Source organism: Gymnoscopelus braueri (assembly GCF_963280865.1).
Source record: "Gymnoscopelus braueri genome assembly, chromosome: 12".
In the NCBI taxonomy this organism is placed as follows: domain Eukaryota; kingdom Metazoa; phylum Chordata; class Actinopteri; order Myctophiformes; family Myctophidae; genus Gymnoscopelus; species Gymnoscopelus braueri.
Window position 1 is genome coordinate 54645506 of NC_137614.1, and position 24677 is coordinate 54670182.

The 24677-nt window shown below is 38.1% G+C and overlaps 1 protein-coding gene across 2 annotated transcripts in view; it reads right to left on the minus strand.

The window, feature by feature from the left end:
* The window catches only part of LOC308097072 (microphthalmia-associated transcription factor-like), a 50115-nt gene that overhangs the window by 21145 nt on the left and 4293 nt on the right, over positions 1-24677 (minus strand). For both annotated transcript variants that reach the window (XM_080444664.1, XM_080444663.1), the window contains exon 2: positions 11607-11874. In XM_080444664.1, the coding sequence (XP_080300790.1) occupies positions 11607-11874 (268 nt within the window). The remainder of the gene's footprint in view (positions 1-11606; positions 11875-24677) is intronic.

Sequence of the window (24677 nt, forward strand, 5' to 3'; positions counted from 1 at the left end):
TCTCTGTATTCTATGATCCTATAGTTTACTGAGACACTACACTGTCTCTGTATTCTATGATCCTATAGTTTACTGAGACACTACACTGTCTCTTGCCTCTTCTGTTTAGCAAACTGATATTTTGTGCCAGAAAACCCAGATAAAAGCAGACTTTGTCTCAAAGCACAGCCCTGTCACTTTTGAAGGATTAACAACGTCTGCTACTTTGTATCATGAATTTGTATCTTTGTATCGTGGTATTTGTAACGTAGCATCATGCGCTAAACAAGGAAAGGAATCCAATAAAAAGATTGTGGAGCTTCATTCATTCATGTTTTCCTCCTGCAGAATAAACTCAAGGAGCTGATTGAGTGGAAAATAAATAAATAAAGAAAAGGTCACAAACTTCAGATGAACTCTTCAGATGTCAGATGAGGCCAGAGCCTCATCTGACATCTGAACAGTCTGACATCTGAACAGTCTGACATCTGAACAGTCTGACATCTGAACAATCTTACATCTGAACAGTCTGACATCTGAACAGTCTGACATCTGTTCTAACAGTCTGACATCTGTTCTAACAGTCTGACATCTGAACAGTCTGACATCTGAACAGTCTGACATCTGAACAATCTTACATCTGAACAGTCTGACATCTGAACAATCTGACATCTGAACAGTCTGACATCTGTTCTAACAGTCTGACATCTGTTCTAACAGTCTGACATCTGAACAGTCTGACATCTGAACAGTCTGACATCTGTTCTAACAGTCTGACATCTGAACAGTCTGACATCTGAACAGTCTGACATCTGAACAGTCTGACATCTGTTCTAACAGTCTGACATCTGAACAGTCTGACATCTGAACAGTCTGACATCTGAACAGTCTGACATCTGAACAGTCTGACATCTGTTCTAACAGTCTGACATCTGAACAGTCTGACATCTGAACAGTCTGACATCTGAACAGTCTGACATCTGTTCTAACAGTCTGACATCTGAACAGTCTGACATCTGAACAGTCTGACATCTGTTCTAACAGTCTGACATCTGCTCTAACAGTCTGACATCTGAACAGTCTGACATCTGAACAGTCTGACATCTGAACAGTCTGACATCTGCTCTAACAGTCTGACATCTGAACAGTCTGACATCTGAACAGTCTGACATCTGTTCTAACAGTCTGACATCTGTTCTAACAGTCTGACATCTGAACAGTATGACATCTGAACAGTCTGACATCTGAACAGTCTGACATCTGTTCTAACAGTCTGACATCTGAACAGTCTGACATCTGTTCTAACAGTCTGACATCTGTTCTAACAGTCTGACATCTGAACAGTCTGACATCTGAACAGTCTGACATCTGAACAGTCTGACATCTGTTCTAACAGTCTGACATCTGTTCTAACAGTCTGACATCTGAACAGTCTGACATCTGAACAGTCTGACATCTAATCTAACAGTCTGACATCTGAACAGTCTGACATCTGCTCTAACAGTCTGACATCTGTTCTAACAGTCTGACATCTGCTCTAACAGTCTGACATCTGAACAGTCTGACATCTGAACAGTCTGACATCTGAACAGTCTGACATCTGTTCTAACAGTCTGACATCTGCTCTAACAGTCTGACATCTGAACAGTCTGACATCTAATCTAACAGTCTGACATCTGAACAGTCTGACATCTGTTCTAACAGTCTGACATCTGTTCTAACAGTCTGACATCTGAACAGTCTAACATCTGAACAGTCTGACATCTGCTCTAACAGTCTGACATCTGAACAGTCTGACATCTGAACAGTCTGACATCTGAACAGTCTGACATCTGAACAGTCTGACATCTGTTCTAACAGTCTGACATCTGAACAGTCTGACATCTGAACAGTCTGACATCTGAACAGTCTGACATCTGAACAGTCTGACATCTGAACAGTCTGACATCTGTTCTAACAGTCTGACATCTGAACAGTCTAACATCTGAACAGTCTGACATCTGAACAGTCTGACATCTGAACAGTCTGACATCTGTTCTAACAGTCTGACATCTGAACAGTCTGACATCTGCTCTAACAGTCTGACATCTGCTCTAACAGTCTGACATCTGAACAGTCTGACATCTGAACAGTCTGACATCTGAACAGTCTGACATCTGAACAGTCTGACATCTGTTCTAACAGTCTGACATCTGAACAGTCTGACATCTGAACAGTCTGACATCTGAACAGTCTGACATCTGAACAGTCTGACATCTGTTCTAACAGTCTGACATCTGAACAGTCTGACATCTGAACAGTCTGACATCTGAACAGTCTGACATCTGTTCTAACAGTCTGACATCTGAACAGTCTGACATCTGTTCTAACAGTCTGACATCTGTTCTAACAGTCTGACATCTGAACAGTCTGACATCTGAACAGTCTGACATCTGAACAGTCTGACATCTGAACAGTCTGACATCTGTTCTAACAGTCTGACATCTGAACAGTCTGACATCTGAACAGTCTGACATCTGTTCTAACAGTCTGACATCTGCTCTAACAGTCTGACATCTGAACAGTCTGACATCTGAACAGTCTGACATCTGAACAGTCTGACATCTGCTCTAACAGTCTGACATCTGAACAGTCTGACATCTGTTCTAACAGTCTGACATCTGTTCTAACAGTCTGACATCTGAACAGTATGACATCTGAACAGTCTGACATCTGAACAGTCTGACATCTGTTCTAACAGTCTGACATCTGAACAGTCTGACATCTGTTCTAACAGTCTGACATCTGTTCTAACAGTCTGACATCTGAACAGTCTGACATCTGAACAGTCTGACATCTGAACAGTCTGACATCTGTTCTAACAGTCTGACATCTGAACAGTCTGACATCTGAACAGTCTGACATCTGAACAGTCTGACATCTGAACAGTCTGACATCTGTTCTAACAGTCTGACATCTGTTCTAACAGTCTGACATCTGAACAGTCTGACATCTAATCTAACAGTCTGACATCTGAACAGTCTGACATCTGAACAGTCTGACATCTGTTCTAACAGTCTGACATCTGTTCTAACAGTCTGACATCTGCTCTAACAGTCTGACATCTGAACAGTCTGACATCTGAACAGTCTGACATCTGTTCTAACAGTCTGACATCTGCTCTAACAGTCTGACATCTGAACAGTCTGACATCTAATCTAACAGTCTGACATCTGAACAGTCTGACATCTGAACAGTCTGACATCTGAACAGTCTGACATCTAATCTAACAGTCTGACATCTGAACAGTCTGACATCTGCTCTAACAGTCTGACATCTGTTCTAACAGTCTGACATCTGCTCTAACAGTCTGACATCTGAACAGTCTGACATCTGAACAGTCTGACATCTGTTCTAACAGTCTGACATCTGCTCTAACAGTCTGACATCTGAACAGTCTGACATCTAATCTAACAGTCTGACATCTGAACAGTCTGACATCTGTTCTAACAGTCTGACATCTGTTCTAACAGTCTGACATCTGTTCTAACAGTCTGACATCTGAACAGTCTAACATCTGAACAGTCTGACATCTGCTCTAACAGTCTGACATCTGAACAGTCTGACATCTGAACAGTCTGACATCTGAACAGTCTGACATCTGAACAGTCTGACATCTGTTCTAACAGTCTGACATCTGAACAGTCTGACATCTGAACAGTCTGACATCTGAACAGTCTGACATCTGTTCTAACAGTCTGACATCTGAACAGTCTAACATCTGAACAGTCTGACATCTGCTCTAACAGTCTGACATCTGAACAGTCTGACATCTGAACAGTCTGACATCTGTTCTAACAGTCTGACATCTGAACAGTCTGACATCTGAACAGTCTGACATCTGAACAGTCTGACATCTGTTCTAACAGTCTGACATCTGAACAGTCTGACATCTGTTCTAACAGTCTGACATCTGTTCTAACAGTCTGACATCTGAACAGTCTGACATCTGAACAGTCTGACATCTGTTCTAACAGTCTGACATCTGAACAGTCTGACATCTGAACAGTCTGACATCTGTTCTAACAGTCTGACATCTGAACAGTCTGACATCTGAACAGTCTGACATCTGTTCTAACAGTCTGACATCTGAACAGTCTGACATCTGAACAGTCTGACATCTGTTCTAACAGTCTGACATCTGTTCTAACAGTCTGACATCTGTTCTAACAGTCTGACATCTGAACAGTCTGACATCTGTTCTAACAGTCTGACATCTGTTCTAACAGTCTGACATCTGAACAGTCTGACATCTGAACAGTCTGACATCTGTTCTAACAGTCTGACATCTGCTCTAACAGTCTGACATCTGAACAGTCTGACATCTGAACAGTCTGACATCTGAACAGTCTGACATCTGTTCTAACAGTCTGACATCTGTTCTAACAGTCTGACATCTGAACAGTATGACATCTGAACAGTCTGACATCTGTTCTAACAGTCTGACATATGTTCTAACAGTCTGACATCTGTTCTAACAGTCTGACATCTGAACAGTCTGACATCTGAACAGTCTGACATCTGTTCTAACAGTCTGACATCTGAACAGTCTGACATCTGAACAGTCTGACATCTGTTCTAACAGTCTGACATCTGTTCTAACAGTCTGACATCTGAACAGTCTGACATCTGAACAGTCTGACATCTGAACAGTCTGACATCTGAACAGTCTGACATCTAATCTAACAGTCTGACATCTGCTCTAACAGTCTGACATCTGTTCTAACAGTCTGACATCTGCTCTAACAGTCTGACATCTGAACAGTCTGACATCTGTTCTAACAGTCTGACATCTGCTCTAACAGTCTGACATCTGAACAGTCTGACATCTAATCTAACAGTCTGACATCTGAACAGTCTGACATCTGTTCTAACAGTCTGACATCTGTTCTAACAGTCTGACATCTGAACAGTCTAACATCTGAACAGTCTGACATCTGCTCTAACAGTCTGACATCTGAACAGTCTGACATCTGAACAGTCTGACATCTGTTCTAACAGTCTGACATCTGAACAGTCTGACATCTGCTCTAACAGTCTGACATCTGTTCTAACAGTCTGACATCTGCTCTAACAGTCTGACATCTGAACAGTCTGACATCTGAACAGTCTGACATCTGTTCTAACAGTCTGACATCTGCTCTAACAGTCTGACATCTGAACAGTCTGACATCTAATCTAACAGTCTGACATCTGAACAGTCTGACATCTGTTCTAACAGTCTGACATCTGTTCTAACAGTCTGACATCTGAACAGTCTAACATCTGAACAGTCTGACATCTGCTCTAACAGTCTGACATCTGAACAGTCTGACATCTGAACAGTCTGACATCTGAACAGTCTGACATCTGAACAGTCTGACATCTGTTCTAACAGTCTGACATCTGAACAGTCTGACATCTGAACAGTCTGACATCTGCTCTAACAGTCTGACATCTGTTCTAACAGTCTGACATCTGAACAGTCTAACATCTGAACAGTCTGACATCTGCTCTAACAGTCTGACATCTGAACAGTCTGACATCTGAACAGTCTGACATCTGAACAGTCTGACATCTGTTCTAACAGTCTGACATCTGAACAGTCTGACATCTGCTCTAACAGTCTGACATCTGTTCTAACAGTCTGACATCTGCTCTAACAGTCTGACATCTGAACAGTCTGACATCTGAACAGTCTGACATCTGTTCTAACAGTCTGACATCTGCTCTAACAGTCTGACATCTGAACAGTCTGACATCTAATCTAACAGTCTGACATCTGAACAGTCTGACATCTGTTCTAACAGTCTGACATCTGTTCTAACAGTCTGACATCTGAACAGTCTGACATCTGCTCTAACAGTCTGACATCTGAACAGTCTGACATCTGAACAGTCTGACATCTGAACAGTCTGACATCTGAACAGTCTGACATCTGTTCTAACAGTCTGACATCTGAACAGTCTGACATCTGAACAGTCTGACATCTGAACAGTCTGACATCTGAACAGTCTGACATCTGTTCTAACAGTCTGACATCTGAACAGTCTGACATCTGTTCTAACAGTCTGACATCTGTTCTAACAGTCTGACATCTGAACAGTCTGACATCTGAACAGTCTGACATCTGCTCTAACAGTCTGACATCTGAACAGTCTGACATCTGAACAGTCTGACATCTGTTCTAACAGTCTGACATCTGAACAGTCTGACATCTGAACAGTCTGACATCTGTTCTAACAGTCTGACATCTGTTCTAACAGTCTGACATCTGAACAGTCTGACATCTGTTCTAACAGTCTGACATCTGTTCTAACAGTCTGACATCTGAACAGTCTGACATCTGAACAGTCTGACATCTGAACAGTCTGACATCTGAACAGTCTGACATCTGTTCTAACAGTCTGACATCTGAACAGTATGACATCTGAACAGTCTGACATCTGAACAGTCTGACATCTGTTCTAACAGTCTGACATATGTTCTAACAGTCTGACATCTGTTCTAACAGTCTGACATCTGAACAGTCTGACATCTGAACAGTCTGACATCTGAACAGTCTGACATCTGTTCTAACAGTCTGACATCTGTTCTAACAGTCTGACATCTGAACAGTCTGACATCTGAACAGTCTGACATCTAATCTAACAGTCTGACATCTGAACAGTCTGACATCTGCTCTAACAGTCTGACATCTGCTCTAACAGTCTGACATCTGTTCTAACAGTCTGACATCTGCTCTAACAGTCTGACATCTGAACAGTCTGACATCTGTTCTAACAGTCTGACATCTGCTCTAACAGTCTGACATCTGAACAGTCTGACATCTAATCTAACAGTCTGACATCTGAACAGTCTGACATCTGTTCTAACAGTCTGACATCTGTTCTAACAGTCTGACATCTGAACAGTCTAACATCTGAACAGTCTGACATCTGCTCTAACAGTCTGACATCTGAACAGTCTGACATCTGAACAGTCTGACATCTGAACAGTCTGACATCTGTTCTAACAGTCTGACATCTGAACAGTCTGACATCTGAACAGTCTGACATCTGTTCTAACAGTCTGACATCTGTTCTAACAGTCTGACATCTGAACAGTCTGACATCTGAACAGTCTGACATCTGTTCTAACAGTCTGACATCTGTTCTAACAGTCTGACATCTGAACAGTCTGACATCTGTTCTAACAGTCTGACATCTGTTCTAACAGTCTGACATCTGTTCTAACAGTCTGACATCTGAACAGTCTGACATCTGAACAGTCTGACATCTGTTCTAACAGTCTGACATCTGAACAGTCTGACATCTGTTCTAACAGTCTGACATCTGAACAGTCTGACATCTGAACAGTCTGACATCTGTTCTAACAGTCTTACTGGTGGCCCGGGGGCCACATGCGGCCCCCACCTTCACTTAATGCGGCCTGCAGGTTAATATCAGAATACTGATATATTATTGATTTCAGTTACAATTCCAAACATTCAAACATGACCCACTTTAATTACCTCAGTCTATATTAGTAGCTTAATGGCTAGTATTAAAATTCTATTGTCTTTTTTATGTCCAATGTATTTGTACAAACAAACAACCATAAAAAATCAAAAATATCAAAAAATTGCAGATCTACAAGCTCAAAACGTGTCCCGGTGAGACTCTTTTAGCTTTGAATTGTTGTACGCCTATGTTGTTTTTGTGAAAAAGAAAGTGACGTATCTTTAACAGTGGACACAGATTGACATTTTAATGAGGATCCATCCACTGGCCTCGGTTGAATTCCTAGGAATTCCTCATTCATTCAGGCTCAAATAAACGAGAAAATAACAGGATTCTCTGTGTCTCTCTGAGCTCCGTTTACCAGCAGCCCTGAGGCCAAAATACCAAAACATGTATCCTTAAAACACATCAAATACTAAAACATGTATCCTTAAAACACATCAAATACTAAAACATGTATCCTTAAAACACATCAAATACTAAAACATGTATCCTTAAAACACATCAAATACTAAAACATGTATCCTTAAAACACATCAAATACTAAAACATGTATCCTTAAAACACATCAAATACTAAAACATGTATCCTTAAAACACATCAAATACTAAAACATGTATCCTTAAAACACATCAAATACTAAAACATGTATCCTTAAAACACATCAAATACTAAAACATGTATCCTTAAAACACATCAAATACTAAAACATGTATCCTTAAAACACATCAAATACTAAAACATGTATCCTTAAAACACATAAAATACCAAAACATGAGCCACGTTATTTATCCCTAAAACAAGGTCAGCATTCTGCTGTCTGTCTGAGTGGAAAAACCTTGTATGTATCATAATAAAACCTTGTATGTATCATAATAAAACCTTGAATGTATCATAATAAAACCTTGAATGTATCATAATAAAACCTTGAATGTATCATAATAAAACCTTGTATGTATCATAATAAAACCTTGTATGTATCATAATAAAACCTTGAATGTTCCAAAGAGTTACTTTCCAGGAAATGTAAAAAAGAAAAAAAAATAAGCATTTTTTTTTAGTAAAAATGGCCCTCAGAAAAGAAAGAAAGAAACTACTTTCATTGAATAAGCTGGATACTGCTTTGGGAATATTATTATCATTATTAATAATAATAATAATAATAATAATAATAATAATAATAATGAGCTGGATACTGGATACTGCTTTGGGCATATTATTATCATTATTAATAATAATAATAATAATAATAATAATAATAATGAGCTGGATACTGGATACTGCTTTGGGCATATTATTATTATTATTATTATTATTAATATTAATATTAATATTAATATTAATATTAATAATAATAATAATAATAATAATAATAATAAGCTGGATACTGCTTTGGGCATGATCACACACAGACTGAGCTTGTAGATCGGCTATTTCCACTATTCATGTGTATAAAGTACTTAAACGATGTAAGTTATTTGTCGTATCTGTGCTTTTGTTAAGAAGCCTAAAAGGCCAAACAGAAAAGTATTTTTTGTTCATAATTCATTCGTTCATCGCAATTATTTGAGCGACGAGTAACCGTGAAGTAAAATGTCCTAAAGGTGACGGCCGTCACATTTAGAACAGAGATATTTGTATTAGTACTTTGTTCTTTAATCATAAATCCTTCACAAAGAAAAGTGTTTTTACACGGCCCTACACTTCTACAGCCACAAGAAAAGTGTTTTACACGGCCCTACACTTCTACAGCCACAAGAAAAGTGTTTTACACGGCCCTACACTTCTACAGCCACAAGAAAAGTGTTTTACACGGCCCTACACTTCTACAGCCACAAGAAAAGTGTTTTACACGGCCCTACACTTCTATAGCCACAAGAAAAGTGTTTTACACGGCCCTACACTTCTACAGCTACAAGAAAAGTGTTTTACACGGCCCTACACTTCTACAGCCACAAGAAAAGTGTTTTACACGGCCCTACACTTCTACAGCCACAAGAAAAGTGTTTTACACGGCCCTACACTTCTACAGCTACAAGAAAAGTGTTTTACACGACCCTACACTTCTACAGCTACAAGAAAAGTGTTTTACACGGCCCTACACTTCTACAGCCACAAGAAAAGGGTTTTACACGGCCCTACACTTCTACAGCCACAAGAAAAGTGTTTTACACGGCCCTACACTTCTACAGCCACAAGAAAAGTGTTTTACACAGCCCTACACTTCTACAACCACAAGAAAAGTGTTTTACACGGCCCTACACTTCTACAGCTACAAGAAAAGTGTTTTACACGGCCCTACACTTCTACAGCCACAAGAAAAGGGTTTTACACGGTCCCTACACTTCTACAGCCACAAGAAAAGTGTTTTACACGGCCCTACACTTCTACAGCCACAAGAAAAGTGTTTTTACACAGCCCTACACTTCTACAGCCACAAGAAAAGGGTTTTTACACGGTCCTACACTTCTACAGCCACAAGAAAAGGGTTTTACACGGCCCTACACTTCTACAGCCACAAGAAAAGTGTTTTACACGGCCCTACACTTCTACAGCCACAAGAAAAGTGTTTTACACAGCCCTACACTTCTACAACCACAAGAAAAGTGTTTTACACGGCCCTACACTTCTACAGCCACAAGAAAAGTGTTTTACACGGCCCTACACTTCTACAGCCACAAGAAAAGTGTTTTACACGGCCCTACACTTCTACAGCTACAAGAAAAGTGTTTTACACGGCCCTACACTTCTACAGCCACAAGAAAAGTGTTTTACACGGCCCTACACTTCTACAGCCACAAGAAAAGTGTTTTACACGGCCCTACACTTCTACAGCCACAAGAAAAAGTGTTTTTACACAGCCCTACACTTCTACAACCACAAGAAAAGTGTTTTACACGGCCCTACACTTCTACAGCCACAAGAAAAGTGTTTTACACGGCCCTACACTTCTACAGCTACAAGAAAAGTGTTTTACACGGCCCTACACTTCTACAGCCACAAGAAAAGTGTTTTACACGGCCCTACACTTCTACAGCCACAAGAAAAGTGTTTTACACAGCCCTACACTTCTACAACCACAAGAAAAGTGTTTTACACGGCCCTACACTTCTACAGCCACAAGAAAAGTGTTTTTACACGGCCCTACACTTCTACAGCTACAAGAAAAGTGTTTTACACGGCCCTACACTTCTACAGCTACAAGAAAAGTGTTTTACACGGCCCTACACTTCTACAGCCACAAGAAAAGTGTTTTACACGGCCCTACACTTCTACAATTGTGTGAAGATATACAATTGTGTGAAGATATATTACTAAGGTACACAAGGTACACATGTAATATTGGCAATTGTGTGAAGTGTGGATATTTCTTTAGCTGTGTTGTAGAGGGCAGTGGCCACTACATTTAAGTTATATCCATTTGTGTTGTAGTTGTGTAGTGGCGAGGGGCCACTGCATTTTACTGCTTTTATTTTATTTTATTTTATTTTTGTTTGCTTTATTGTTAAATTGGTTCTAACTGTAATTGTATTCTTTCTCTGTAAAGCACTTTGAGCTGCATTTCATGTCATGAAAGGTGCTATACAAATAAAGCTTATTATTATTATTATTATTACAGCCACAAGAAAAGTGTTTTACACGGCCCTACACTTCTACAGCCACAAGAAAAGTGTTTTACACGGCCCTACACTTCTACAGCTCCAGCTTGCCAGGCTGACTACAAACAACTTAGCTCCGCTGTTAACCCTCTAACTCTAGATATTATTGTTTGAAACATAATAACTTTAACAGCTTCCTAACCAGGCCTGTCCGTCTCTCTCTCTGTACGTACAGAGTGCGTGCGTGCGTGCGTGCGTGCGTGCGTGCGTGCGTGCGTGCGTGCGTGCGTGCGTGCGTGCGTGCGTGCGTGCGTGCGTGTCCAGAGCAGTGCCTCAGGTAAAGAGAAAAAGGTAAAGAGAGCAGCTGAAAGTGTAATTACCTTTAGGACCTCCAGGGGCAGCAGGGGGCAGTGTGGTAAAGAGAGCAGCTGAAAGTGTAATTACCTTTAGGACCTCTAGGGGCAGCAGGGGGCAGTGTGGTAAAGAGAGCAGCTGAAAGTGTAATTACCTTTAGGACCTCCAGGGGCACCTGGGCAGCAGGGGGCAGCGTGGCGCCGTGCGGCAGCGTCACGTTGATGGCGGGCGTCTGGACGGGGGCGTGGCCGGGGGGGTAGTGGGCGTGGCGGCGCTCCTGCTCCACCAGCTGCTCTCGCATCAGCTGCTGACGCAGCAGGACGCGCGATGATGATGTCATCACTGATGATGATGAGCTCAGCGAGGAGGGGCGGGGCTTGTTGGCGGAGGGGGAGGAGCCATGCTGGTTTGGTGACGGACTGCTGGGGGGGCGGAGACAGAGGTCATGAGGTCAACGGGGGTGTAGCATTTAAATCAAACTCATTGATTTAATATTGATTATTACATTACATTACATTACATTACATTACATTACATTACAGTCATTTAGCAGACGCTTTTATCCAAAGCGACTTACAATAAGTGTATTCAACATAGGTAGGGAACGAAACTACTAATCACCAGAAGTCTTAAGTGCATTTCCTGCAAAAACAAGCAACCAAGAGTATACCTAGCGCTAAGGTAAAAGTGTAATACATCAGCTACCTACCTTCTTAAACAGATGAGACAAAATAGCTAAATCAAATGAGCATGAGCTAAAACAAATAAGTGTATCGACTAAACAAGATCCAATAAAACAATACAACAATAAAACAAGAGTTTGTACAACTAGTTAACAAGTAGGCCAGGCAAAGAGGAAGGGTAGTGTTTCCTGAAGAGGTGGGATTATAAAAGATTATGATTATGGATTATAATTATGATTATAATTATTATGGACGGTTTAATGACAATAATGTGGGCAAAAAGGACAACGCAGAACTCACACAGAATGTAACAATCTGTGGCTGTTTCCTCTCACGCACGCACACGCACACAGAGTATAAAGTTTTGACAAAGGGTCTTTTCATGTGGTCTAGTGGTCTGGCTAATATGAGAGAGAGAGAGAGAGAGAGAGAGAGAGAGAGAGAGAGAGAGAGAGAGAGAGAGAGAGAGAGAGAGAGAGAGAGAGAGAGAGAGAGAGAGAGAGAGAGAGAGAGAGAGAGAGAGAGAGAGAGAGAGAGAGAGAGAGAGAGAGAGAGATATTATTCTTTGGCGGGGGGGGGGTGGGTGGTAAATCCCGTATTTCGGCTCCTGTATACTTTTTTTTTTTACAATGAATTTTTGGCGAAACATGCTATTTTCAACTGGGAGAGAACGGGAGGTCACGATGACATTTTTCACTGAAGCACAGTGATTTCCTCAGTGATTAGCAACCATCAGGGGATCCATCATACTGGAGATAACCCTCAGTGATTAGCAACCATCAGGGGATCCATCATACTGGAGATAACCCTCAGTGATTAGCAACCATCAGGGGATCGTTCATACTGGAGATAACCCTCAGTGATTAGCAACCATCAGGGGATCGTTCATACTGGAGATAACCCTCAGTGATTAGCAACCATCAGGGGATCGATCATACTGGAGATAACCCTCAGTGATTAGCAACCATCAGGGGATCGATCATACTGGAGATAACCCTCAGTGATTAGCAACCATCAGGGGATCCATCATACTGGAGATAACCCTCAGTGATTAGCAACCATCAGGGGATCCATCATACTGGAGATAACCCTCAGTGATTAGCAACCATCAGGGGATCGATCATACTGGAGATAAAGATTCTGTTGAATTGAAAAAACCCTGGCAGCAGCTAAAAAAAGCAGATGCATAGCACCTGGCAGTGAATGTGTTAAATAAACTGCTCATAATCAATTAAGATTCTGAACCATTGTTTCATTTATACATGTTGCACCATTGAGGTGTGCATTGGCACTGCCCTCATGATTCAATTCGATTACGATTGACCAGGTAACGATTCGATTCGATTACAATTAACCTTGTAATAATTCGATTCGATTCGACGATGCATCACGATGCATCACACTTTTCTATATTGTACAACATGGAAACTTTTTCATCAGTCAATACAAGCAGTCAGATATACTGAACGACATATAATTCTGCCTGCTTCTCTGTGCAATTAGCAACATGATTAAAAAACAAAAAATATATCTATATATTAAAAAAATTCAATAAAAAAAATATATTTTCTTTTTCAAAATCGATTATTCGATTAATCGATTATTGACATTTGTGAATCGATTCATAATTATCCATGTCCGCATTGCGATTAATCGATTATTCGATTATTTTTGACACCACTATGCACCAAGAAGTATTCCTTTTATTTGTAGCACAAATTATTAATATTCACTTTAAATAAAAAAAACATGAGAGAAGCTAACCTTCAACAACAGAGTTGTTGAAAGGAGAGAGCTATAAATATATGTGAATGTAGGCTATGTGGTCTTAACACACGCACGCACATACGCACGCACACGCACGCACGCACGCACGCACGCACGCACGCACGCACGCACGCACGCACGCCACGCACGCACGCACGCACGCACGCACGCACGCACACACACACACACACACACACACACACACACACACACACACACACACACACACACACACACACACACACACACACACACACACACACACACACACACACACACACACACACACACACACACACACACAAGAGCCGTGCGGGAGAAATGCGGGGCCCTGTGCGAACTCGCACCCCGTCCCCGCGCAATTTTTTGGCGGTTTTGGGCGGATATTTCCGAGTTTTTGGTGGTTATTTGCGGTTATTTCTTTTTATAACTCTTAATAAATGTGATTCTGTTCATTAAAAAAAATCTTTTTTTTTTTTTTTTTTTCGGGGCTCCCCCAAGCGCGGGGCCCTGTGCGGCCGCACCGTTCACACTACCCTTGGCGTGGCCCTGCACACACACACACACACACACATACTGTTGTTTACATGCATGACTGCAGTATCACAGCAACAGTTTGTCAAACTAATCGATTTAATAGATTTTTAAAAAATATATCAATTTTGATCAAATCATATTTTTTAAAACAATAGCCGAAAATCTACAATCTCACAAGGCGTGGCGTGGTATTTCTGCACTACAATGTTAAATAGCATAGATAGAAGTATAGAATTTTACTTTGTATATTTATAGTCTGGATAATAGTCTATGTTTCATATTGATTCACTGATAAATACATAATATTAATGTTTCATATTGATTCACTGATAAATACATAATATTAATGTTTCACATTGATTCACTGATAAATACATAATATTAATGTTTCATATTGATTCACTGATAAATACATAATATTAATGTTTCATATTGATTCACTGATAAATACATAATATTAATGTTTCACATTGATTCACTGATATATACATAATATTAATGTTTCATATTGATTCACTGATAAATACATAATATTAATGTTTCATATTGATTCACTGATAAATACATAATATTAATGTTTCATATTGATTCACTGATAAATACATAATATTAATGTTTCATATTGATTCACTGATAAATACATAATATTAATGTTTCATATTGATTCACTGATAAATACATAATATTAATGTTTCACATTGATTCACTGATAAATACATAATATTAATGTTTCACTGATTCACTGATAAATACATAATATTAATGTTTCACATTGATTCACTGATAAATACATAATATTAATGTTTCACATTGATTCACTGATAAATACATAATATTAATGTTTCATATTGATTCACAGATAAATACATAATATTAATGTTTCACATTGATTCACTGATAAATACATAATATTAATGTTTCACATTGATTCACTGATAAATACATAATATTAATGTTTCACATTGATTCACTGATACATACATAATATTAATGTTTCACATTGATTCACTGATACATACATAATATTAATGTTTCACTGATTCACTGATAAATACATAATATTAATGTTTCACATTGATTCACTGATACATACATAATATTAATGTTTCACTGATTCACTGATAAATACATAATATTAATGTTTCACTGATTCACTGATAAATACATAATATTAATGTTTCACTGATTCACTGATAAATAAATAATATTAATGTTTCACATTGATTCACTGATAAATACATAATAGTCTAATGTTTCATATTGATTCACTGATAAACACACATTTAAAATGATCCAAAATAAAGAACTTCAACTACTAGATGAATGTAAAAAGTAATTTACAATAGAATAATCACTGGGCAGATGAGTTGATGGAGTGATAAGGTCATGTTTATTCATTAACTTATGTTACAACGTGCTGTTCAGTGTTCATTTTGTCGACCAAAAACCATGACAAAAGATGTTGGTCGACTACCTTTATTCACCTTTATTTACCTTTATTCACCTTTATTTACCTTTATTCACCTTTATTACCTTTATTCACCTTTATTTACCTTTATTACCTTTATTCACCTTTATTTAGCTTTATTACCTTTATTCACCTTTATTTACCTTTATTACCTTTATTACCTTTATTACCTTTATTCACCTTTATTACCTTTATTTACCTTTATTCACCTTTATTTACCTTTATTCACCTTTATTCACCTTTATTCACCTTTATTTACCTTTATTCACCTTTATTTACCTTTATTCACCTTTATTTACCTTTATTACCTTTATTCACCTTTATTACCTTTATTACCTTTATTTACCTTTATTACCTTTATTCACCTTTATTTACCTTTATTCACCTTTATTCACCTTTATTTACCTTTATTCACCTTTATTCACCTTTATTACCTTTATTGTGACGAAAACTAAATAAAAACACAGCTATGATGAATAAATACACTGACAACTGACGAGACTAAAATGTTAGGGAGGGAGGGACTTATGGAGAAGAGATCCAGTAGAACTAAGACTAAAAGAGATCCAGTAGAACTAAGACTAGAAGAGATCCAGTAGAACTAAGACTAGAAGAGATCCAGTAGAACTAAGACTAGAAGAGATCCAGTAGAACTAAGACTAAAAGAGATCCAGTAGAACTAAGACCTAGAAGAGATCCAGTAGAACTACTAGTGGAGAAGAGATCCAGTAGAACTAAGACTAAAAGAGATCCAGTAGAACTAAGACTAGAAGAGATCCAGTAGAACTAAGACTAGTGGAGAAGAGATCCAGTAGAACTAAGACTAGTGGAGAAGAGTTCCAGTAGAACTAAGACTAGTGGAGAAGAGATCCAGTAGAACTAAGACTAGTGGAGAAGAGATCCAGTAGAACTAAGACTAGTGGAGAAGAGATCCAGTAGAACTAAGACTAGTGGAGAAGAGATCCAGTAGAACTAAGACTAGAGGAGAAGAGATCCAGTAGAACTAAGACTAGTGGAGAAGAGATCCAGTAGAACTAAGACTAGTGGAGAAGAGATCCAGTAACATTTCAGAGACTAAATGGAATTGCATTCAAAAGACTATGACTACATCAAAATGTTCTGTCAAAATTAACACCGCTGTATGCATACATTCATATTAACAGATACATACACACACACACATATATATATATACATACTCACTGTGTGTGTGTGTGTGTGTGTGTGTGTGTGTGTGTGTGTGTGTGTGTGTGTGCGCCCATGGGACAGGCAGTGAAAGTCATGCTGCTGCTAATGCAGTGCTGACACTGTGACACAAGGGGGCGACGTTGAAGCCTCAAAGTCTGGAATGTCCAATAGACAAGAGGGACAGTGTCTATCAGAATCATAATAATAATAATAATATTAATAATACAAACAAATAATAACTAGAAAAAGTGCTTAGGCCTTGCACGGCAATCTGACACTGCAAGCATGATTTGAGGCATTTTGTTCCAAAAATGTGTTTTGCTAAATTAGAGTTGCTGGTGGTGCTATAACAGGCCAATGTTAAAAGGGTGGCATTTGTTCCTCAGCATAGTGTGAATGTGCATGCAAAGTTTGACCGCAATCGGACGCTGCGTTCATGATTTGTGGCATTTTGTTTAAAACAAGCCACTACTGCAAACTTTAGATGTGAATCTTAGCCAATCAGGATGGAACATCAAACATCAAACAGATGCGTCTAGATCACATGACTATAGAGATCATGTGTACCGATTTGCGTGAAAATGTTATAACATGGGAAGGAGTCATATTAAAAAATGTGTTTTACATAAGTCAGCCTCCTGGTGGCGCTGTAAAAGGCAGAAAAATGCAGGGCAAAGGTTTTTCCTTGGCCTCTAGGGAGTGCGCATACAACGTTTTACACAGATAGGTGCAGTTATACGTAAAAACACGAATCGGCCTGTTATAGCGCCACCATGAGGCTGATTTGAAAATATTTAAGTGGCATTACTTCCTCGGCATAGTGGGAATGTATGTGCAAAATGTCATGGAAATTGAATGCTGTGTTCATGATTTGAGGCATTTTGTTCAAAACGGAGCACGCCTGCAAACTTTGGAAGCCATTTTTAGCCAATCAGGATGGAATATGAAAAATCTGAAAGACCCGTTTGGTTTAATGACTATAGAGATACTGTGTACCGGTTTGCATGACGTTTGGATAAAATCTGTAGGAGTACTGTCAAAAAAATTGTTTTGCCTCCTGGTGGCGCTATAACAGGCCCATGTGAAAGATGTGGGGCAGAAGTTCGGCTTTGGCATCCAGGGAATGGATCCGAGGATAGTCGTTTGTAGCATATTAGTTTGTAGAAGTCAACACTGACACTATTATTTATAAGTTACAATGTTCAATGCAAAGACAAATAAAGCTTGTAGATCTGCTTTTTTCAAAAAGTCTTGATTTATCTTTTTTCAATATATATTTGGAATATTTTTGAAACATTTTAATTCCAAAGATCTGGTATGGGGGGTCCCTGAGAGTGTCCCTGACACAAACATTGATAACTACTGGTTTAACCAACATTTAGGAAGCAAGCAAGACCCAAATAATCAACTATACTTTAGAAACAAGGACTAAAACCCTCAACCCACAATCACCAATATTTACAAGCAACTTTACAGAAGAAAACAAGCCCAATGTCGCTTATAATAAGCAGACTTGGCAACACTGTGTGATAACACTTCTGCTATATTTATCCATCTCATTTACACTGCATAAGAGACAAGCTGTCTCGCCTCTATATTCATCCTGTCTCACTTCTATATCCATGCTGTCTCACCTCTAGTCTATATACATATATATATATATATATATATATATATATATATATATATATATATATATATATGTATATGTATATGTATATGTATGTATAACTCCCCCATTACAGTCAGATCTGCAGATTCACTCCCAATGTTTCTGCCGTAATCGTCAGACTCACCTCTTCAGACTCTATCTTATTGACCTAGTTATGACCACCATACGGTCTTATGTAAAGATTAACATGATATTTACATATTATATTGTTTAGACTGATGCTAGGTTCATGGTTTATTGAGACATGTCGTATTATTTGCTATATTTTATATGACAGTGTGCAAGTAAAAACAGATTATTATTAGAACAAATATACTAAAGCTAAAGTAAACACCATATATAAATGATAAGTTATGTTACAACAGTCACAGTGTTGTAGACGGAGTCTGACTGTCTACAATTCTGGGCTATTCATATGATGTTAATGCTGACCTGTTGTTTAAGAGGGAGCCTGCTGCCAGGTGTGAACGGCGATTTATATTCTATTGATATAACTGTACAATACTGTATATATTCTCTATGTGTGCATTAAACTGTACAATACTGTATATATTCTCTATGTGTGCATTAAACTGTACAATACTGTATATATTCTCTATGTGTGCATTAAACTGTACAATACTGTATATATTCTCTATGTGTGCATTAAACTTGAGAGCTTGTCGTGTGATACCGCCTGGTGTCAACTGGTTCTCCACGCGTGCGAATCAACAGAAACCTTCACTCACCACCACCCTTATAGATGGAGACTCTTAGGGACCATATGTTGGTCAACCGAAATCACAACAGTTACAAATAGGGGTTAATGGTGTATTTGGGTAAAGTGTAGCCCCGTTACGAACCTCTCCCTCCGCTATACAGCTCCAAGATGAAGTTCCACTGGGCTGGCTACCGGAATCGGTGGAACACTGGCAAAGGGTCCGTGGATTACCTTTTTTGCCACAATCTATCCAAAAACTAAAGGTAAAGGACCCTAATTCTACAGATGTTTGAGGATTTTCCGGAACCCTAACTTTTTAGAACGGGGCGAAACAACCGTTTAAGTGGCTTATTTAGTCAGCCTGTGGCCATGTTTTCCCATTGTAGCCGAAGGGCATTCCACATTTTTGTTGCATAGCATGAACAAAGAGTGCATTCCCTTGTTTGTGCCAAATCTGGGTTGAACATGATCAGTGGAGCTGCCTCTGGTGTTGTGATTGTGGACTTATCGTTTTTGAAGTATTTTGACAGGTACATGGGTATCCCAATGTTGTGGTGTAATACTATGATGATATGTAATATAAGTAATACTATGATGATATGTAATATAAGTAATATTATGATGATATGTAATATAAGTAATATTATGATATGTAATATAAGTAGTATTATGATGATATGTAATATAACTAATATTATGATGATATGTAATATAACTAATATTATGATGATATGTAATATAACTAATATTATGATGATATGTAATATAACTAATATTATGATGATATGTCAGGGACGCGGGAAGTGGGGTGCTGAGGGTGCTGCAGCACCCCTGGTGGTGGGGATGAGAAAGAAAACATTTTGAAAAAAAATAGTTTTTTTTTTTTTTTTTTTTAATTAAACAAATATATATCATTTTAAAAGTCTATATACACACTTATATATTAAAACAATGATGTATTTAACTTTGGGGAATAAAATATTTGTTGAAAAAGGTGAAAAAAGGTGAAAAATTTGAAAGAAATCGCGGGACACATGTGAAAAAAAAGCCCAGCCCCCCCTGGCATAAATGACTTCCAGCGTCCCTGTGATATGTAATATAAGTAATATTATGATATGTAATATAAGTAATATTATGATGATATGTAATATAAGTAATATTATGATATGTAATATAACTAATATTATGATATGTAATATAAGTAATATTATGATATGTAATATAACTAATATTATGATATGTAATATAAGTAATATTATGATATGTAATATAAGTAATATTATGATGATATGTAATATAAGTATTATTATGATGATATGTAATATATGTAATATTATGATATGTAATATAAGTAATATTATGATGATATGTAATATAAGTAATATTATGATATGTAATATAAGTAATATTATGATGATATGTAATATAAGTAATATTATGATATGTAATATAAGTAATATTATGATGATATGTAATATAAGTAATATTATGATGATATGTAATATATGTAATATTATGATGATATGTAATATAAGTAATATTATGATGATATGTAATATAAGTAATATTATGATGATATGTAATATAAGTAATATTATGATATGTAATATAAGTAATATTATGATATGTAATATAAGTAATATTATGATGATATGTAATATAAGTAATATTATGATGATATGTAATATAAGTAATATTATGATATGTAATATAAGTAATATAATGATGATATGTAATATAAGTAATATTATGATATGTAATATAAGTAATATAATGATGATATGTAATATAAGTAATATAAAGCAGTACAAGGTCTCCAGTCATCATGTTTGTTTCTATGAATAACTCACATCATCCTCATGTGACACGATGAGGAAGTAAAGCCTTGATTCATTCATACCAAAATAGCAGATCTACAAGCTCACAGCGTAGATCTGCTATTTTCCATGTGTGACGCCGTGGTGACGGAGTGTAAGTAAAGAGGACAGACGTTCAACGGGTACCAGTACTTTTATAATGGGTATATTCTGGGTACATACATTAAACATGTCTATAAGAGGGTCTGTATGACATTAAACATGTCTATAAGAGGGTCTGTATGACATTAAACATGTCTATAAGAGGGTCTGTATGACATTAAACATGTCTATAAGAGGGTCTGTATGACATTAAACATGTCTATAAGAGGGTCTGTATGACATTAAACATGTCTATAAGAGGGTCTGTATGACATTAAACATGTCTATAAGAGGGTCTGTATGACATTAAACATGTCTATAAGAGGGTCTGTATGACATTAAACATGTCTATAAGAGGGTCTGTATGACATTAAACATGTCTATAAGAGGGTCTGTATGACATTAAACATGTCTTTAAGGAAGTGTGTGAACGCAGCAACAGAAATAGCATTGAGCTCATATACATGTGTAACAATGTAACAATGTAACAATGTAACAATGTAACAATATAATGACATTTACTAACCAACCACATTAGACTAAGAATTTAGGAATTAGGTTAAAGGGGGCCGAGGAGGGGAAGGGGGGGTGGGGGCATGGACAAGCAAGGAAATGACAAGATCTAGAGAGGAAAGAATAGATTGAGACACACTGTCTGTCTGCCTGTCTGTCTGTCTGTCTGTCTGTCTGTCTGTCTGTCTGTCTGCCTGCCTGCCTGCCTGCCTGCCTGTCTGTCTGTCTGTCCCTCCCTCCCTCCCACTCTCCCGCCTACTCTCTCTCCTCCTATCTTTCTCTCTCCCTCTCCCTCTCCTTCTCTCTCTCTCTCTCTCTCTCTCTATCTCCTTCTCTGGAGGAATTATTTTAAGTTAGTTTAGAGTTTATGTAGGGAGTCACATCTTTAATGTCTTTTGGCATTCTGGTGGCAGATCCTCTAGTATCTTAAAGACCAGACCCATTGATCCTCTAGTATCTTAAAGACCAGACCATTGATCCTCTAGTATCTTAAAGACCAGACCCACTGATCCTCTAGTATCTTAAAGACCAGACCCATTGATCCTCTAGTATCTTAAAGACCAGACCCATTGATCCTCTAGTATCTTAAAGACCAGACCCACTGATCCTCTAGTATCTTAAAGACCAGACCATTGATCCTCTAGTATCTTAAAGACAGACCCATTGATCCTCTAGTATCTTAAAGACCAGACCCATTGATCCTCTAGTATCTTAAAGACAGACCCATTGATCCTCTAGTATCTTAAAGACAGACCCATTGATCCTCTAGTATCTTAAAGACCAGACCCATTGATCCTCTAGTATCTTAAAGACCAGACCATTGATCCTCTAGTATCTTAAAGACCAGACCATTGATCCTCTAGTATCTTAAAGACCAGACCCATTGATCCTCTAGTATCTTAAAGACCAGACCCATTGATCCTCTAGTATCTTAAAGACCAGACCCACTGATCCTCTAGTATCTTAAAGACCAGACCATTGATCCTCTAGTATCTTAAAGACCAGACCATTGATCCTCTAGTATCTTAAAGACAGACCCATTGATCCTCTAGTATCTTAAAGACCAGACCCATTGATCCTCTAGTATCTTAAAGACCAGACCCATTGATCCTCTAGTATCTTAAAGACCAGACCATTGATCCTCTAGTATCTTAAAGACCAGACCATTGATCCTCTAGTATCTTAAAGACCAGACCCATTGATCCTCTAGTATCTTAAAGACCAGACCCATTGATCCTCTAGTATCTTAAAGACCAGACCCACTGATCCTCTAGTATCTTAAAGACCAGACCATTGATCCTCTAGTATCTTAAAGACCAGACCATTGATCCTCTAGTATCTTAAAGACCAGACCATTGATCCTCTAGTATCTTAAAGACCAGACCCATTGATCCTCTAGTATCTTAAAGACCAGACCATTGATCCTCTAGTATCTTAAAGACCAGACCCATTGATCCTCTAGTATCTTAAAGACCAGACCACTGATCCTCTTGTATCTTAAAGACCAGACCATTGATCCTCTTGTATCTTATAGACCAGACCATTGATCCTCTAGTATCTTAAAGACCAGACCCATTGATCCTTCTAGTATCTTAAAGACCAGACCATTGATCCTCTAGTATCTTAAAGACCAGACCCATTGATCCTCTAGTATCTTAAAGACCAGACCCATTGATCCTCTAGTATCTTAAAGACCAGACCCATTGATCCTCTAGTATCTTAAAGACAGACCCATTGATCCTCTAGTATCTTAAAGACCAGACCCATTGATCCTCTAGTATCTTAAAGACCAGACCCATTGATCCTCTAGTATCTTAAAGACAGACCCATTGATCCTCTAGTATCTTAAAGACCAGACCCATTGATCCTCTAGTATCTTAAAGACCAGACCCATTGATCCTCTAGTATCTTAAAGACAGACCCATTGATCCTCTAGTATCTTAAAGACAGACCCATTGATCCTCTAGTATCTTAAAGACCAGACCATTGATCCTCTAGTATCTTAAAGACCAGGACCATTGATCCTCTAGTATCTTAAAGACAGATAGATGCTAGGTTCATTGTTGACCTGGAATCATTAGTTTCAATATACAGATTATTGTTCTATTAGTTTACTGAGACACTACACTGTCTCTCTTGCTTATAGTAAGTCACTCTGGATAAAGAGTGTCTGATAAATGACTCAATTATAAATAGTTTTTAGAGGTCTGCAGTTTAGTTTTTGTGACATTGAGGTGTTAGTGAACCATGAGGTGAAATGACATTGAATGAGGCTCCAGATAGAGATAGAGTCCTCAATGCACTCTGGTTGATCAAATACTTTAGTTTGCCTGCAGTATAGTGACAGTATATATAATACATATATAATATATATACACATATATATAATGACAGTATAATGACATAATGCAGAGAATAGGTCCATGTATTATATAGATGTGTATGTATATGTATATATACATACATTATGTATATAGATAACATAGAGGTAGAACAGAATTACGTACCTGCTGCTACATAATGCTATCAGAATGTACAGCATGTATTTTTGATTTATGTTTATTTATTTGAACTGTTTCTACTGTTTGGACCACCGGACAGACGTTTGACAGTAGATATAAATGGAGCAGTATGGGTTAGCTCTCCAGCCTGCGTCTTCCGTGAGGAAGAAGCCCAACAAACCCACGGTGAGGCCTTTAAGGAGGGCCTGTCAAGCAAGCCGCAAAGGGGAGCCTAAAG